General features: G+C 39.7%; 1 protein-coding gene across 3 annotated transcripts in view; it reads right to left on the bottom strand.

The window, feature by feature from the left end:
• SEMA5A (semaphorin 5A) overlaps positions 1–19,306 on the bottom strand; it is a 512,105-nt gene that overhangs the window by 299,552 nt on the left and 193,247 nt on the right. For all 3 annotated transcript variants that reach the window (XM_031003381.3, XM_055367948.2, XM_055367947.2), the window contains one exon: positions 5,307–5,406. In XM_031003381.3, the coding sequence (XP_030859241.2) occupies positions 5,307–5,406 (100 nt within the window). The remainder of the gene's footprint in view (positions 1–5,306; positions 5,407–19,306) is intronic.

The raw sequence follows: 19,306 nt of genomic DNA, 5'->3' as shown, positions 1-19,306 counted from the left end.
GGGTCAGGTGTGTGAGGCATGCAGCTATAGGCTGGTACTCACATTGGGCCAGGTGTACAAGGCATGCAGCTATGGGCTGGCACTCACATTGGGTCAGGTGTGCAAGGCATGCAGCTATGGGCTGCTACTCACATTGGGTCAGGTGTGCAACGTGTGCAGTTGTGGGCTGCTACTCACATTGGGTCAGGTGTGCAATGTGTGCAGCTATGGGCTGGTACTCACATTACGTCAGGTATGTGAGGCATGCAGCTATGGGCTGCTACTCACATTGGGTCAGGTGCGCAAGGCATGCAGTTATGAGCTGGTACATTGGGCCAGGTGTGCAAGAAGACTCATGCATCCCTAGTGCCTTTTGTTCCCTTGGTGACTTAATGTTCTCATTTTGTGACGTTATTTTGTATGGAATTAAAATCAAACATTTCCAAGGACATAAATCGTTATATCTGCTATGAATTATGATCATTACCCGATCCAAGTATTGGGTCTGTGGGCCTCAATCCCACCACCTTACCCATGGCAGATGTTTAGGCCATGTGGACTCACAGGTATATTTGTTTGAGAGCTTACAGATGAACTTTCTTACTAAAATATCATAGTCTGTAAGACTGTACCCTTTGATTTATGTTTATATTACACTCAAGCTTTTTGGGAAAAGTAAGAGAATCAGAATTGAGTAATTGGATGAAAATAACTTAAAGACCAAGAAACACATTTAAAAACCTGAAGAAAATTCACATTTTAGAAACTGAGATAGATGTTAAAAAATGTTTTCATTTAGAAAAATCACATTTTGAAGAAAAGCACCTAAATAGCCAGAAAGAGTGACTCCACATCTTCCCCACAGTTCAGTGGCAAAGACTCATGCTACAGATGCTTTGATAATAAACTCTTTTTCATTAGCACTGTAGGGCTTTATGCATTATAAAAATATGGCCAATTCGTAAATGCCCAACAGCATTCAAACACTGCCTTCTGTGTCAACCAAGTTAGTTGGCATTTGGAATAATACTTGGATTCAGCACAGAATACATATCAGAGTAATTCGGGATGGAGTCACTTGCCACCCTTAGAATGAACCTGAAACACTAAAGACGAACTAATTCATTTGGGAAATAAAAATGTAATCACCCTCCCTTGCATCTGTTGCAACAATTCAATCTGCAGTGAAACTTACACTTGTATCAAGTGTGTGGAGTGTTATCACTGCCATTCCTTTTATAATCTTCTATACAAAAACCAGTCATAATATATTCTTTCATTTTGAATTTTTTTATACCAAGAAACTGATCTTAGTAGGATTTGTGACAAAGAAGTATACAATCATTCAACAAATATTATCCCAAGAGTAGGAACAAATAGAAATCAAATAATGCAAGGAAATAACTGAAATGCTTCACTGTGATTATCTCTGAGATTCTTTTTTTCTTTATGCTTTAACTGTATATTCTACATTTTCTAAATGAAGATACCTAAGTTTCATTATTGAAAACACAAATATTATTAACTTGTAAAGAGACTGGGGGAAAACAAGATACGACTGTTGATGCATTTAACATAATACGTAAGTTCATGTGCATCCTGGAAATGAAAATGTATGACTTCTTCCAGAAATTCCCTGAATTCAGATCCAAGTACCTTCCGATGCTCCATAACCACAAATGGCTGAAAGAGAGGCTTTTCTTTTGCAGCCTAACAAACTTCCTTTATCAAAGAGTACAAAGAATCTTTAACTGTATTCAATTTCAGGAACATACAGTATCACTAGTATAAAGTGAAACCATCCAATAAATGGTTCCACAATGCCTAGTGCTATGAGAAAAAAAATCGACTACTATTCTATGTTTTCACAACTCATATTTTTAAACCATTACTGATTTCTGAAATATACACCTGTTATCTAAACTTACTCTTGCTAAATCGAGCTTTGCCAAACAGGAATCTGAGGGCTGGGTTATTTTTAAAGTTTTATATCTTACTCATACGCCCTCTCAAACTTTCTGAGCCTAATCCCATGAAATTTCCCAGGTGAAATTCCTATTCTCTTCCTTAGGTAGTGTCTGCCTGAAAGGCATATGCACACGTATGTGAAACCCATGAAGACCCTCAGAGCTTCCCTAGGGCTGCGCGCTCACCAGCTTGCCTGTTAATGTGACAATAACTTCTCATGGGTTATTTTATTTCATCTTCACAACAGCTGAAAGGGGTAGAAATTGTTGCATCATCTTTATAGGTGATAAAATCAGGCTCTGAAACCGGCTTAGAGTCACTTAGGTAGGGGCCAGCCTTTTTTTTTCCTGTTATTTATTTATCAAGTGTCTATAATGTACCACACACTGCTCTAGAATAAAAAACTACAGCCCATGCTCCTGGGGTCACCAAACCTTTGGAACATACTTATGATAAAAATATAAAAGGTTGTTGTTTGGAATTCAAATTTAATTGGGCATCAAGGATTTTTATTTGCTAAGTCTGGCAATCCTATGTGTTCATGTCCACCATGCCATACAGCATGCTAGGTTGACTCAGTGGCCCATCCAATCCTTCCCAGCAGACCATGTTGATATGCAATGGATGGAGACCTCCAGGAACACTGGGGTGAGGACTCCAGGGATATTGAGTTGCCGATTCCAGGGGCCCTGGGATGGAAGCCACAAGACACATTGGGATGGAGACTCTAGGGACGCTGGGATGGACACTCTAGAGACATTGGGATAGAGACGCCAGGGATGCTGGGGTGGAAGCTCCAGGGAAACTAGAAGACACTGAGATAGAGACTTCCAGGAATGCTGAGATGGAAACCATCGGAGATATTGGACAGAGACCTCTAGGGATACTGAGAGAGAGAGAGACACCCCACTGACACTGGAATAGAGAACTCCAGGGACTCTGCGATGAAGACCTCCTGGGACAGGTACCCCTTGAAAACAATTCTCAGCTGCTATCTACAGCCAGAACAGGAGCATAAGACATCTCTTCAAAATACCCTAATTTGCTCTGTGGCTTCTCACATCCCTTAGGAAAATCTTGAGTCACTGACCAAAAGCCAACCACTTGCAGAGAATGAAGCGCTGGTCTGTTCACACAGCACCCAGGACCTCCAGAGACAACAAGAGAATCTCATGAGTCAAAGTCATAGAAAAGCCTTTTCCAAAGTTCTTTAGAGATGAATGAGGGATGCAAGACTCAAAACACTAATTGGGGTCACATTTGTACCTGCCCCGCCCCAGTAAGGGGTCTGTTCCCTTGACTCAGAGTGAAAGCTCATTTTCCCTCAGGGTGAGCTTTGGTGTGTACAGCCTGCCACTGGCTCATGCCCTTGCCAGATGTAGGTGTCTGGGTAAGCTGTTATAATCCCAACCCCCTTTTCCCTAAGTGTTCACCCGGATACAGAGGGGAACATAGACAAATTCAACTCTGGAAATAAATGTGTTGAATCAACAAGTATCTTTGAGCTTCTATGAGCAGGAAAAATCTGTGCTATATTCTGGAGAAATAAAGACAAGACAGGCACTTCCCTTGCCTTCTGGTAAGTCACCATCTGATAAGGGTGACTTGTCAAGAAATAATGCAATATTGTACATTAAGTGCAGTTAAAAAAAAAAAAGTAGATGTCCAGTATGTTACTAGGGCCACACAGGACAGAGAATGTGGTGGTTCAGGACTGATGGTGGACCCTTGAGCCAGGTCCTTACTACAAGTGGGAGTTTACCAAGCAGATAATTTGGAGTGGGGGTTGGTGGCAGCCAGTATTCCAGAAAATGAGAAAGAGGTCAGAAGGGAAAAAGCCCAGAGGCAAGAAAGAGCATATTCCATACGTGTAGGCAGAATAAATAATTCCACATGCCTGGACCATGTGAGAATGAAAACAGGCAAGTCTGGAAGGGAAGTGGGAATGCAAGGCAGAAGGGCTGGCGTACCACACCAGGGAGACAGCTTATATCCAATGGGAGCTACTGAAGGTGGGCATTTTTAAAAGATGATGTTGGCTGTGGTATGCAGAAGGAGGAGAACATCTGGAGGCCAGGAGACTGATTTACCACCACTGCAAAACACAGGCCGAACTCCAAGTGATGAAATTTGTTGGAAGTGAGCATCAGAAATCCCCCAGTATTGCTACCGGACTAAAGGAAGAGAACACCAAGTAGCCTTGTCCAATCCATACTCACCGCCTCCTCACAAACGTCAAAAGAGGTGAAGGTAACTTGCTAGGTGCAATGAACTATGCCAACTTCTTCCTACTCATGTAAAATTACAACCATTCATCACTTCAAGTGTTGAGTGGATGTACAAGTACACCTCAAGATCCGAGAACAAAAGCAATGATCCTAGAAACTGTTCAATGTTTATCTAGAGTGCCCAGACTATAAGCTAGATTTAGCTGCACTCGTGTTTATAGAGAGACTGCAAAACCTCTGTAGCTATGGCAGGCATGCTTTATACTCTGGTACATTTGGACGAAAAATATAATGAACTCTCCACTGCCCAATGTGCCATCCTTAGATGCCAGAGGAACCCAATTCTACAAATGGACCCTTTCTTCAACTTTAATGTCAATTTTCCTAAAAGATGGATATATAATCCCAAAATAGGTAATTTAAATGCAAGGATTATGCAGGTTTTCTAAGTAAGCGATAGTGAAAACAGGGGAAAGAACTCAAATTTGTTTTGATTGTGTTCCAGTGGCCTCACTGTCAAACTGTGATGCAGATGTTGACCTAGATACGGGAACATGCACATCCTTAAGAGACAAAGATAAAAATAACTTTGTTGAATCTCAATTTACTGGTATATGGCCTAATCAAGGTGACAAAGAAAGGTGGTGGTGGGCCTTGGGGTACACATCAAGATCTCTGGATCTCTAGAATCCTACTGAAGAATATAGTGGGAAGTCAGGAACATGTTTTCAGGAGTCAAACTGACTGGGTTTGGAACCCAGGTCCATCTTTTCTTAGGCATATGCCCCGGAGAACTTATTTATCTACTTCCTTCCTCAGTTTCCGCATCTCTAAAACAGCAATGTTGATAGTACCTACCTCTTAGGTTTGAATGGAGGAATAAATGAGTTAATTCATGTTAGAACAGTTACTGGCACAGGGTGAGGGCCCGATCAATGCTTACTTTAACGGGCAGCCATCAACATCTTATTAGCAGTAGTATATTTTATAACACTCATACTGTATTTCATTCTTATAAGAAATAATATTATTCAGCATTCTTCAGTTTTGTCAGGGAAGGTCACATGTAACTGCACAGATGTAAAATGAAGTCCAAAAATACCTGTGGTGGCAAAATACAATATCTCTCACCTTGCTCCTACAACAAGTTCTTTCTGTCCTGGGTCAAATGTTAACTGCGAGAAATCCACAGCATTCTTCGCTCTGAACTCCCGTAACCAGGGGCCAATTTCTAAATAGAAAAAATAAATAAATAAAAAGATAAAAATGAATTATTTTTCCTCTGGGGACCACAGATAGTGCACATCAGGTAGCAGACGTTACATTTCAGAGAGGATTCAGAGGTCCCTCTATGCCATCTTTCAGAGGCCACTGGAGGTTTCCCTCAGGATGCCCCATAAGCCATACTAAGAACTTGTAAAGCACAGAGGGCAGCCACCCAATAAAGAGCAAGCGAGGCATCAATGCTTGGTTGTGATTTACAAGCCAGATGTGCATTTTCCTTTTGGCTTTGGGCTGGGCAGAAAATAACACAGCATTCACATGATTCATCAGAGGAATACTGAATGCAAACAAGACCATTTCCTGTGCAACTTGACTCAAAAGAGCTGCAGATTTTTAAATATTACAAAAGCCTCCTTAGGAGCAAGGACCAAGCACACAAGCATCATTTGCCTTCTTTCAAATTAGATGTTCCACTTCCCTGTCCTTTGGGTTTCTATTTTGGCCCCACGATTAGACTTGTTAAACACATTCAGACCTTTCTAGATGAGAAATCCACAGTTACTTCTAGGCTTCATTTGCATTTTTTTTTCTAAGGGAAATCAGAAAATAGCCACTCTATAGAGACAGGTTTTTACAAGCACGGTTAATTCCTATTAGACAGCCTCCAGCCCAGAGTCCGATAATTATAAAATGACAGTATTTGAGGAGAGATAGGAGGCTGCTTCAATGAGCCATTTTTGCAACTTTCATTAGCTCATTTTTAACACTAAAAAATATTCAGTGAGTTGCCCACCAAACGTGGGATACCTTATCATTATCATCGACAATTAACCATAACATCTGATTGTCTTTTTTTCTTGGATTTAGTATTTTGAATAACACCACCCTGACTAATCAGGCACATAAAAACTGTCAAATCAATGAAGATGTTGGTTTGAGGAAAAAGCGTGTGATACAGGAAAGAATCTCCTCCAACAAACGCTGATGCTAAACACATCACTGTTATGTTTTTAATGGGGGCATATGGAAATATGCCCCCATTCCATATCATATCCTAAAGAAATCGCTTTGTTGATGTGAATGAGAGGGACTATTTTTTCAGGAATGGTTCTGTATAATAAACATGTCTTTTCTGTACTAACAGTTACTGGGGGGAAGTGATATCAAGTAAAATTTATCTTCTGCTTAAAGGAAACCAGGGGTGAGTCATATAGAGAGGGACTTGTAATGTATATGATAGCTTGATTTTTTTAAGGATTTTCATATAAATTTCTACATTTTATAGGCAAATCAATTAAAATACGTAGAACAAGGTATGTATAAGGCAATGGAACTATGAAAAGTTATTAATAATCCTTCCAGGACTTTATAATTCAGTTAAAGAAACAGCACTAGTATCTTTAAACAGGGTGTCTATCAATGCAAGTGTTTATAGGGGCTTGTGGGGTTACAGGAATTATTCTTATATGAAAAGAAGAGATGATTGAGAGCTGCGGTAAAACAAGAGGAAAGATTTGACCAGAGAGTGACAGGAAAGATGTCCTAGAGGGGCAAAGCAAGACAGCAACATGGGAGGCCATGGTGCCCCCTGTGGCCATAACTGGTATAACTCATCTTCACTCCATCAATGCCTCCATTCCTGGGCAAAAGAGAACCCAATGGCTCTTGCGTCTGCATTGCTCCCTGCAGTGCATGCAGCACACAAAACAGCATATTGAATGCGATAGGAAATAATAAATATGTGAAATGAAGTAAGAACAAGTAAGTGAGTTCAAGAGAGAAATAATCAAAAAGAAAGGAAATAAGAAAAAGATAAAGGAGAAAAGAAAAAGTAATAGGCACTTAAGAAACTACTAGGAAAGGAAACTGAAAGGTGTATTTAAATACAAACTGTAGAAAAATTCACTTTCAGGTTAAAAGGTTTGGACTTGATTTCATATGTGACAGCAAAGCTTTGAAACGTTTTCAGGAAAACTCTTGACCCATTTGAGCAGATGTCTTTGGAATATCAATGAGCCCTTGATAGAAAGAATGGTCTGGAAAGAGTAGAGAATGGAAGGAAAAGTAGTATATTTTTAAAAACCTAAAAACCTACAATTTAGGTATTGGCCTTGAAAATGAATAAAGAAGATGTGGGATCACTGATTAGAGATGAAGTCAAGGTAAACAAGTTAAAAAGAACAAAACAGTTTCCAAATTAAATGAAGAAGAAAACAGCGATGACTGAGACAGGCATCAGAGTTTGAGGTGGCTTTAGAGAAAGATAGTAAATTCAGGTGCAACAATGGGAATGTTGCAGGTGAAAAATTTCCAATGGTAGGTTGGCCCACAGCCATTGCTAAACATCGCTAAGACCTAGAAATGTCCATAAAGATGTTCTAGTTCAGGAGGTTCATCATTCAGATGGGAAACACATGACCAGGGAGCACTGCCAGGACCAGGCTCCAGAGTGAATATCAGGGGCTCTGTTCACCACAGCTCACAGCCCCCAGAGCTGGGCTCACATCCAATCTTCAAACTGCATGAGGGAAGAACAGAGGGCCAAGGGCTGACCTTCCTGCTAGGGGAGTGAAGAGATGAGCTTCTAAGAGGAAAAAAGACTATGAAAGATAGAAGAAAATCAGGTTACTCTTTTCCCATGCATTCATCTTTCTTTTTATTTAGAAGACTTGGAAGAAAGTGGCCAACAGGAACCAGGCTAAAGAGACATACATCAGGTTTTGGTCCCTATACTGAACAACGGGAAGGCAGTTTTGCTACTTCCTAAAATACCCTGAAGTAATAAAAGGAGTCATGTACAGAGGAAAAAATGAGTTAACAGCATGTAGTTCTGTCAATATTGTTCAAGTTTCCTTATTTGAAATTCTAATGAACTTTCCCAATAAAACTGTGTATTTTTATGGTTAACATAGATCAAAGTTGAGTAATCTGCATATTCCCTTCTCTTTCCTCCAGAAGGTCGGCCATCTCAACTTTGCATATTACATTGGCTTCTATCTCACTGATACCATGAGAGCCTTGCAAGAAAGTCTCTGCACCAACTCACCTCTTGAACTAAAAAGAAGCCTGCACCAATACCTATCCTCCCAACTTTCCCAACAGATCAGAGAAAAGGCACTCAATCCTCTTTTCAGAGACCAGTTGCTCTCATCTCTTCTTTCCCCTTTAATCGCTTCTCTAAATTACCTAGGCTTTCCTCTAAAATCTCCAATGTTACCTAGTCCCTTTCCCTCTGCCTATATGTACATCCTCTCCTATTTTAAAAAACATTACATATTTTTATTACACTCGCTTGTTATTATAGCTTCAAAAACCCCAATAAAATGCATAATAAACTTCCAAGTACAATATAGCAATATATCAAAAAAATCACACACAAACACACACACACACACACACACACACACACACACACATACACTATATTTCATAGGGAATAGGGCTTAGCCCAGAAACACAAGGATGGCTCAGCAAGCTTAGTAACAGAAAACCTATTACTATAATTTATCATCACAATAACAGATTTCAGTAGTAGCAGGAAAACATCATCAATACTGCTTTCTAAGGAATCAGAAAATGAACAGTTTTGGAAATAGAAGATCTAAAAGAGTTCAGGGCAATTGGTCACAAACTAGATGCCAGAGGAAGTTCGGGGAGAGTGAGGGAGCAGGAGGGGATCCACAGCAAGTGGTGAATTGAGGGGATACAATTTTTAATAACATTAAGATGCTCATTGCCCCCAAACAGTGAGTTTACCTTTTTCCTCCTATCCCTATTTTCTGATATTGCTGAAATAACCATATGATGAAATGGAGCTTGAATATGGCAGCCAATATGATTATATATATATTATATATATATATATATAATTGGAAGTTATAACATAAAATTTGTAAATTCCAACTGAACACTTGATAGATAATTCGTAATATTTGAGGTTAACTATCCTAGATAATCCAATTTTTACACAAATCTTTACATGATTGTTGAAATATGGTCTCCAGCAATGATTTTTTATTGCAAAATTACATTCATTGATTCTTAGTTGCCTTCTCTTACAGCTACATAAGCTCACATGTGATTGGTGTATAAAATATTTTATCAAAAGTATAATTCCATTTTTTTAAAATAATCCAGTCTTACAACTTCAAGAAACGATTTATTTTATGAACAAGTCAGTATTAATAAATTTGGTCAATATTAATTTATTAATAAATTAATAAATTTATTTGGGTAATAAATTTTTTATTACCCAAGGTCTTTATGTAAGTATGGAGGAAGAAAACGACAACCATGTGCTGATCTGCTTTATTGGAGTGAAGAACATTCTGAAATCAGAACGTAGGAATGATACAAGCACTGTGGAATGCTTGAGTTTCTAAGCACTCTAAACCACTCAACTCCAATACAGGAGTTGGGGGGCAGGGACAAGGTACTGTCCTGAAAATGGAAGAGCTGTGTCTTCACCTCCTCAAGATGGGCACTTTCTGTGAGCAGCACAGGAAAAGAAGTACAGGGCATATTCTCTGTGGAAAAATTCTGGAAGTTCTTTTTTCTGACCTCTTCCTGAAGTTGTGAAAATATCCATCCTACCTCAAAGGTAGGGACCTATTACTCCTTAAAGTTGGCATGCTTCTCCCTTCTATGGACTTCATTTTTGGTTTCAGTGCATTACATAAACCATCCCATCAATGAAATCTGAGCCAAAACTATGATAGAAAAACAAGGGAGTGGAATGTTTAAAAGCCAACACAAGTAGAAGAAAAGCACGGCAGGTCTGTGCTGGTTTACTATGCTGTGTCTTGCCTGCTACCAGTTTCCTTCCCTTTCCTTTGCAGTCTGCATTACCAGGCCTGTTACTCCAACAACCACTCAAAACAAGGTAAGCTCACTTTGGACAATAAATCAGCAGCAACCCCATGCCATGTGTACCCCCAAAATAAGATACATCAGGCCTTCAACCAACTTGGTTCTCTCAAATCTTTTCAGTGATTATCATAGCTTTCAGTCCCAAAGCTTCACACACTTGTCTGGTGCCAGCGTGTGAATGCAAAACACGTCATAAGGGAATAAACATGCACATTCATAGACATTTAAAATATGCTGCTGAAAAACGTAAATATCAGAATAACCAACATTTCTTACTTATACTTCTTTATTTACTAACTATATTTTCAGTACTGACTTGGTATCAGGAATTGTATGAGATACTTTTACATATTAACTATTTTTATGTTTATAATCTTGTGAAGCAAGAGCTATCATTTTTGTTATAAAATTTTTTTAAACCCTGAAATTTTGACAAGTTAAATATCCAAACATGACATAAGGAATAAGTAGCTAAACTGGAATTTAAATCCAGAATAAGACTAAGGCAATATTTCTATAAGATACAAATTAAAAATCAATTTTCCAAGGAATGCATAAAGAGCATGAATCCTTACTGCCTAGTAACATATAAGCATGGATTAATTTATCAAAAATGGTAGTTGTACCCACCAAAGGAGAGAAAAATTGGAAAGAAGGGAAGCTGGTAATTTCCAAATAGGAGACAGGAATGTTCCAGCTTGGCCGCCCACTGAGCAGGACATAAGTGAAGGAGGAGTACCCCAGAGAAAAACAGAAAGAAACCAGGGCACACCCCAGGCAGCAAGAAGTCCAGGGGAAAGAAGATCTCAATATTGGAGAATTTATCTCCCTCAAAAGATTTTCCAAGACAAGTCCTATTTACATTAGCAAACTCCAAAATGTACAGATATGCTAAACCTTACTTTTGCTTTGTAGAAAGGTTGGAAAATATGAGGCCAATTTTTTTTCTCCAAATATATGAGCCTCTACTATTTTCAGTATAACTCCTATCGAGGGCTTAGTTGAATCAAAGCAGGTTACAGCAGGGCATGACATTAGCTGCCCTTCAGTCCAGCCCTTGACTTTATAGTTGAGGGCAGGTGTGTTACACCACCTGCCCAAGGCTATTCATGTGCAGTGAGCTGGAAAATCCCAGGTCCTAAGGTTCCTTTGCTGGTCTATTTTCTTCCCCATCACAGCACTAGTAGAATATCTAAGTAGAAGTACCATGGCTGAACCTCACCTAACACTGGCATTTAGATCCTGAGATTTGACAAGTATTTATGGTATGGCCTGAAAATCATGCAAACAATTGAAAACATGAGGTAAACCCACCCCTGTTTCAGAAAGGTAGTGGATTTCGATTGGTTACAAGATGATCATTATTTCCAGTGGAATTCTGCTTCCTAACATTCCTCTTAAAATATCCAGGAAAAATATCAAACATGTTTCTTTAGTTGTTCTATATTATCCTTCAACAATCTAACTTGGAGAAATGATGGGCCCAGAAAGTCACATGGGAGTCCCTTCCGGACATGAAGCCTGTCCACCACCTGCCCTGGCAGCCTTGGTCACCAGCTGCCTCCCCATGCAGGCCCCTGCTCCTGCCCTCACTGGAACAGTGCATGCATTCTTTCCTACAATTTCACAGATTGGTGGTTAGTATTTAATGCTGATTTACATTATGGATACATTTTATAACATGGATTCCAGGATGTAAAAAAAAACAAAAAAAGTGGTCTCTACCAGGCTGACCACATTATCTGAGCACATGAAAATTTCTAAATGATAGTATTTTAAATGACCAAAATTATATGTATCTATAGTTATCAATATATCTCAGTCCCAAGGCCATCCCACTCAGCAAGCATCCTCCTTCAAACTACCCAGTATAAGAACAAGAAAGCTCTTGCAGACTGCACTTAGTGAAGTAGATTAAGCTTTCCAAATGTGGATTATAGTCATATTGTATCTAGATATATTGTATATAAGTATATACACAATACATATACTGTATTATACACAACACAATACATATATTATGTATATGTATGCAGTGTATATGTATACACATGTATTTATTTCTATATATCTGTATACATATAGACACACATATACACGATAGGGAGAGAAGGCAGAGAAATTCTAGGTGGACATGGGAGGGTCCCTGGAGAAGCATCACCCTCAAGCTGAAAAGCCTGACAGACTACAGCCCAAAGTGACAACTTATATTCTGTTTTCCCGCTTGAATGTTACCTTTTCCTAAACCACCCATGTCCCCACCCCACCCCATCCTGTGCCTATAAAGACCCCAGACTCAGCTGGCAGAGAGGAGAAGCTGCTGGACATTGTGGACTATGGCTGGATGTTGCAGAGAAGTTGGCTTGACTTCAGAGGGACAGTTTGATGGTGTAACTTTGAAGAAGAATCTGGCCAGAGATGTCCGGACTCCAGGGGAAGATAACCTTCCTGCCCCATCCCCTTTCCAGCTCCCCTTCCACTGAGACCCACTTTCATTGGCATTTATCACCATTTACCTCCACATTTACCACCCTTCAGTTCGCTCATGTAACCTCATTTTTCCTGGACACCAGACAAGAGCTTGGGAACCATGGGTGTGGACACAAAAGGGCCTGCTGAGCTGTTAACATTTAAGCTATCTGCAGGCAGCAGAGCTAAAAGAGCACTGTAATATGCCCTCTGGGGTTTCAGGGGTCACAGGCTCCCCACTAGATGTTGGGGCAGGGCCTACAGGGAGTTGGCTCCTGCCAGCATCCAAAATTGCTCACCCTGGCTCCTGCATCTGCTCACCTGTATGCTCCCTCCAGCATGGGGTGGAACACAGAGGGTCTGAGTCAGTGGAACTCACCCCTGCCAGTGCCAAAGTGGCCAGCTGGTTCCAGCGTGTGTGCACTCCAGTTCCGGCCTTGTTTGCACACTACCTCCCACAGGAGTTGAGAGCTGAGGGCTGAGTAAATGAGGCATCCCTGTCGCAAGTCCTGGGAAGGGGTCAGGGAAATATCTGGCTTCATACACACATAGATATATAAATATAGGCATCAATGTGGTCATTGTGTATATATATGTGTGTGTGTGTGTGTATATATATATATGTATTTGCCTAAGTGTATTCAAATAGATATTATAGACACTTAATAGACTACAGTAGAAAGAAAAAAATTATCTAAAAAAATGTCTATAGGAAGTGAGTCTGTCCCATTTATAGAACTTTTAAAAAACAAAAATATTTAATAATAACCAATTAGAGAAATTAAAACATTTCGTATCATGAAAAAAGACCCAAAATAGCAGGAAGCATAAAGCATCTTTCATTTGCATTTTCCTTTGTAAATATGACACTGAAAACACAACATTTTAAAAATGCAAGCAGTGCTTTTTCGAATCTTTTCTGGTTTCTATTGCAGTCTGTTGAAAGTGAGTCAAGTGTTCTATCAAGTCTTCATATGATTTTGTTACATTAACACATAGTATACCTAACCCATTTCTCACATGTTCATTGTAGAAAAATATTCACAAACTACAACTTTTGCAAAAGGTCTACACTCTGGATTTGGATTCTTGTGAAGTTCACTGTTTCATCTTGGGCAGTCTTCCTGGTGGATGTCTCAGAAACCAAAAAGCTGTGATAGCTCCTTTTTACTCAATGAGTTCCTGATTGGGTCTTCCTTCAAACACCATTTGAAAACTACAAGCTTGTGTCACATATTTTTTTCTTTTCTTTTTTTTTTACATCCTGGAATCTATGGCATAAAATGTATCCATAATGTAAATCAGGCATTAAATACTAACCACCAATCTGTGATTGTAGGAAAAAATGCATGCACTGTTTCAGTGAGGGCAGGAGCAGGGACCTGCATGGAGAGGCAGCTGGTGATCAAGGCTGCTGGGGCAGGCGGCAGACAGGCTTCATGTCCAGAAGGAACTCCTGTGTGACTTTCCAGACCTACCGTTTCTCTAAGCTAGATCGTCACAAGATAATACCGAACAACTAAACATATTTTTCCTTGGTATTTTGAGAGAAATCTTAGGAAGCAAAATTTCACTGGAACCAATTACCATCTTGTAACCAATTGAAATGCACTACCTTTCTGAAACAGGGGTGGGATTAATAAATTCCACTGTTACCCCACGTTTTCGATTCTTTGCATGATTTTCAGGCCATACCACAAATACTTGTCAAATCTCAGGATCTAAATGCCAGTGTTAGGTGAGGGTCTGGCTACTCCGGCCCAAGGAGTTCCGAGTCATTCAAGGGTTGCCTCAGACCCACCTGGCAAGTGCAAAGAGACACTCGTGAAAAGTTGTTCGTAATCTGAGTTCAAAATCTGCCTCACAGGCTAGAGTTGCCTTCCCTTTTGTTTATAACTTTCAAGATCTTGGTAAATTCCTATTTCATTAAACCATCTGAAGCAATTAATTAGGATAAGAAACAAGCTGATAAGTGCCTGGGTTTTATTGCTAGATAACTCCTAGAAGAAGCAATTTCTACTCATCCATCAGGAAAGACAGATTTTTTTTTTAAATTTATAAGATTATGCAAATTCATATATTATAACACAAACTAAGCATGACCCTCAAATTCCTGGACTGTGATTAACTTTGTCCTTCAGGCTATGAAGTTGGTGCCCAGCCTGCCCCTCCCTTAAACTTTACGTGGCTTCAGAGTACTTTGAGTCACCCATAGGAAACTTTGCCCAGTGCAGAAGGGTTTTCATTTTGACTCCTGACCTGCAGCATATGATTTTAGGCTATAAAATCTAATTGCAAAATCTCCATGTTGTGACAAAGAACAACAAAAAGTAATTTCCTTTAGATTTAAAACTTTAGAATTACAAATGATGTTAATATGACTAAAATTACAAAAATGAACACTTTCTATTCAATAGGCACTTAGATTATTCCAGAAGTGGCCAAAGTGCTGGCTGTGTAAACAGTGATAGCCAGAAGACTGACAGCAAAGAAAGCCATTCGCCACCAGATAATGACAAAGATTGCAGAGGAACGTGCCAGAGATTTCTTAGAGCCTTAGGGTGTGTGGTTTTAAAATATCCAGAATAGTTCTGCTACATATTCAGAATTTGCCAGACCTCAGCTTTAAGACAATAAATCATTTGCTTAAGGAAAATATCTTTCTGTCACATTCTCACAATTCACACGTAAGTTTCCTGTCTGCCTCCTCACTATTGGAAAATCTTTAGGTTCTAATCTAAGCCACTACTTCTGCAGACCTTAGGATTCAAGGGAAGAAGAAAGCTGTGGGAACTCAGGAGACAAGACAGGGTCATGCAAGGAAGTCTTCTTGCTTGAAGAGAGGTCTAATAAGTCCCAAGGTGGCCTCTTTGCCGAAGTACAGATTCTATCTACACATCGGAACTAGAACATATTTGCCAAGTCAGACCAAGGTTTTTCCAGGAACTTTAGGGTTAAGCATTAGGCGGATGTGCACCAAAAATACTGGGGCAGCACAATAATTCATGTACGTAGTCAAGTAATATTTATTTATTGAGTACCTGCTACATAGAAGAACCAACTGCAGGTACTGCCTGGAATACAAAGTTATATAAGATAGACCTCTGCCTTCAAGACATTTATAATTTAGCTAAGAAGATGAGATACACACAAAAGAGAGTTAAACTGAAGAAGATAAATACTATCTGATCCCAGGGAAAAGCATAAAGATGATAAATGCTCTAAAGCAGCACCATCCAATGAAAATGTAATGTAAGCTGCACATGTAATTTTGTATGTCCCAGTAGCTATGTTAAAATGCTGTTAAAGAGGGTTGGGCACGGTGGCTCACGTCTGTAATCCCAGCATTTTGGGAGGCTGAGGAGGGTGGATCACTTGAGGTCAGGAGATCAAGACCATCCTGGCTAACACAGTGAATCCCTGTCCCCACTAAAAATACAAAAAATTAGTCAGGCATGGTGGCATGCACCTGTAATCCCAGCTACTCGGGAAGCTGAGGCAGGAGAATTGCTTGAACCCAGGAGGCAGAGGTTGCAGTGTGCCAAGATTGTGCCACTGCACTCCAGCCCGGGCAACGGAGCAAGATTCTATCTCAAAAAAAACAAAACAAACAAACAAACAAAAAACATGCTATCAAAATAAAATTCATTGAGGTATCTTTGTGTATGTGTATTCTAAGTCTTCGAAATCCTTACACTTACTGCACTGGCCACATTTCAAGTACTTTGAAGCCATACCTGGAAAGTGGCTACACAATTGGACAGCACATACCCAAGATATTAAGAACAGGCTTCCTTGGTAACATGGAGCCTTTGTTGGATGGAAAAACAAATTAACTTGTCTTCTTAGAACCAGCTGCCATAGAGGTCAGCGCAACCTAATCAGGCACTGATTCCAACAAAACTACCCTGCATTTACCAAATATAATGATGAAAGTAACACAGTCCTTGGAATTTGGTTGATTTAGGTTGGAATCTCACAGGCAGAACTTTTTTCTCTGGAACCGTATTCATAAGTGAGTAGTTTAATAATGGGTTGACTCAGCAGGTCTGCGGTATTCAAGCCAAGCATGTTCCAAGAGAGTGTCTGGTCTTTGACTGGCTGCTGGGAAATAATATCTAAGCCCTTACGATATTCTGCCTGATAGGAGTGTCTCTCTCTCTTGACCTGAGATCTTTGATCCATGCCAGATAGTCTACACTAACAATGCAGTTTACAGTGGGGACCTGTGGCCAGGCTGTATCTGGTTGACTTCAGGAAGGGCTACAGTCTGAGTAACTAAGGTCAGCCATGCAAGCATTCCATGCCTTTGTGATCAACCCTCAATAAATCCCTGGACACCAAGGCTACATTGCATTTCTTTGGTTGGCAATACTCCATTCATTTTGCCAAATGTCATTTCTGGGAGAATACAGTGCTGTCCTTAATGACTCCACTGGGAGAGAACAGTCTTTCCCAAGCTTTTCTGAGCTCAGGATTTATACACAGTCTTTCCTAAGCTTTGCCCCACATGCCTTTTATGGGTGCTAACTTTAATCTACATCTACCCCATCACTGTAATCAACCCTAACTGCAAGTATAAATGCTTTTCTGAGTTCTGTAAGTCCTTCTAGAAAATCATTGAACCTGATAGTGGTACTGGAGACTACCAACTCAAAGCTTCTTCCTCTTGTGATGATAAGCATAGTAAACACAATAATACAACCTGTATGAATATCCCTGGACACAGATGTGTTAGTTTGGAAGAGGCAGAAATATATAGAAATCACTGTCTCACTTTATCAGGGCATTATGGTACCTGCTTATCTAGGAAGAGATCCAGTTCCCTCCAATAGCATCAGAATCTCTTAGGCAGCAAGTCTCTAGCTTTTACAAAGGGTAAATTCCTTCCTAGGATCAAGCTTGAAACTTCTTTACATGAGTTATAATAGGCATGTGGCTAGAAACTAGACAAACGCCACTCATGATCCAGTTCCCTCCAATAGCATCAAATCTCTTAGACAGCCAGCCTGTACCTTTTCCAAAGGGTAAATTCCTTCCTAGAATCAAGCTTTATATGAGTTGTAATAGACATGTGGCTAGAAACTAGACAAATGCCACTTATGATATAATTAGTGCATTTCATTGTTATCTTTCTTCACATATTTTATAGCCCCCACCATTTTTTTTCAAAATTAACATAAGAAGTTTATTGCCTTATGTATTCTTACTTTGTACTCTCTCACAGAAACCAGTACATTACCAACAAATTAAGAAAAAATAATAGACATTCCATTCCATTTTTCATTATTTTATTGAGCAATTAACACTGATATTCAATGAAGAAAGCCAAAATGCAATCTGCTTTGCACAAATATTTCAACAGAGTGGGACAGAAGAAAAGTCAGATCCCACATCATGAGTGTCCCCAGTTCATTGTGAAATACACCCACACAGATGAAGACATATTCTTAGTCTATGGTGTCCCCATGGACTTCCAGACATATGGACTAGCTAAAAACTTTTGGAAGCCAATCAAATCTCAAGTCTCAAAGCTGTACTCTACTTGCATTGGCTTTCTCTGTCTGCAAGGGTCTAGAGACCAAGGCACTCTACCTTTAGCCTTCACTCTTTCTCAGACTCCCCTGCTTTTCACTTCTCTCTCATCGTTCATTCAAGGAGATCCCCTTAGCCTTGCTATAACACTGATTCTCATTTCTCCATGTTGATATCAGGATTCCACCCTGTCTGAATTATCTTCCTATGTACTCCCTGTTTATTCAAATTCTAATGAATGTAACAGTTTGGGGGGGGTACTTAAGAGTAGGGTATAAGTTTACTAATATCTGTGTTCTCTTATCTAGTGAAATAGTCTTCAATGCATGTGTTAAATGGAACATGGGTCATATCAAAGCAGCATGCAGTCCTACATGTCATCTGTATTCTTCCTTAATAACCTCGCTAACCTCCCTCCTTTCCAGGCCACCAGACACTACCAATCTGATATATCTTTTTATTTTATTTTATTTTTTAATTTGTATCTATCTATCCATCTAGCTAGCTAGCTAGCTAGCTATCGTCTATCTATCTGGAGACCAGTTTATGGCACTGGCTAATTTTTGTATTTTTCGTAAAAACAGGATTTTGCCATGTTGCCCAGGCTGATCTTGAATTCCCAGGCTCAAGAGATCCACTGGCCTCTGCCTCCCAAAGTGCTGGAATTACAGGCATGAGCCACCATACCTGGCCCAATTTGATATACCTTGACTAGTGATTGTGTTTGAGAAGCACTTATGAACTATATTCTATCATTCTTCTAATCGTTTTACATGGGATTGTTTATATCCAAATAATATTGTGAATTTAGTGAAAGAGGTCATCTTTAACATTTATGAAATATAAGTATTAGTCTCTAGGCTCTAAAAGAGGGATTGGCAAACTATGGCCTATGGGCCCAATCTATCCCATCACCTGTTTTTGTTAATAAAGTTTTATCAGAACACAGCCATGCCCATTGTTTACATATGTTCTATGGCTGGATTTGTGCTACACTGGCAGAGTTGAGTTCAGACTACTTGACCTGCAAGGGC

Source organism: Gorilla gorilla, chromosome 19 (assembly GCF_029281585.2).
Source record: "Gorilla gorilla gorilla isolate KB3781 chromosome 19, NHGRI_mGorGor1-v2.1_pri, whole genome shotgun sequence".
Classification (NCBI taxonomy): Eukaryota; Metazoa; Chordata; class Mammalia; order Primates; family Hominidae; genus Gorilla; species Gorilla gorilla.
This window is presented reverse-complemented; position numbering and strand designations above follow the sequence as displayed.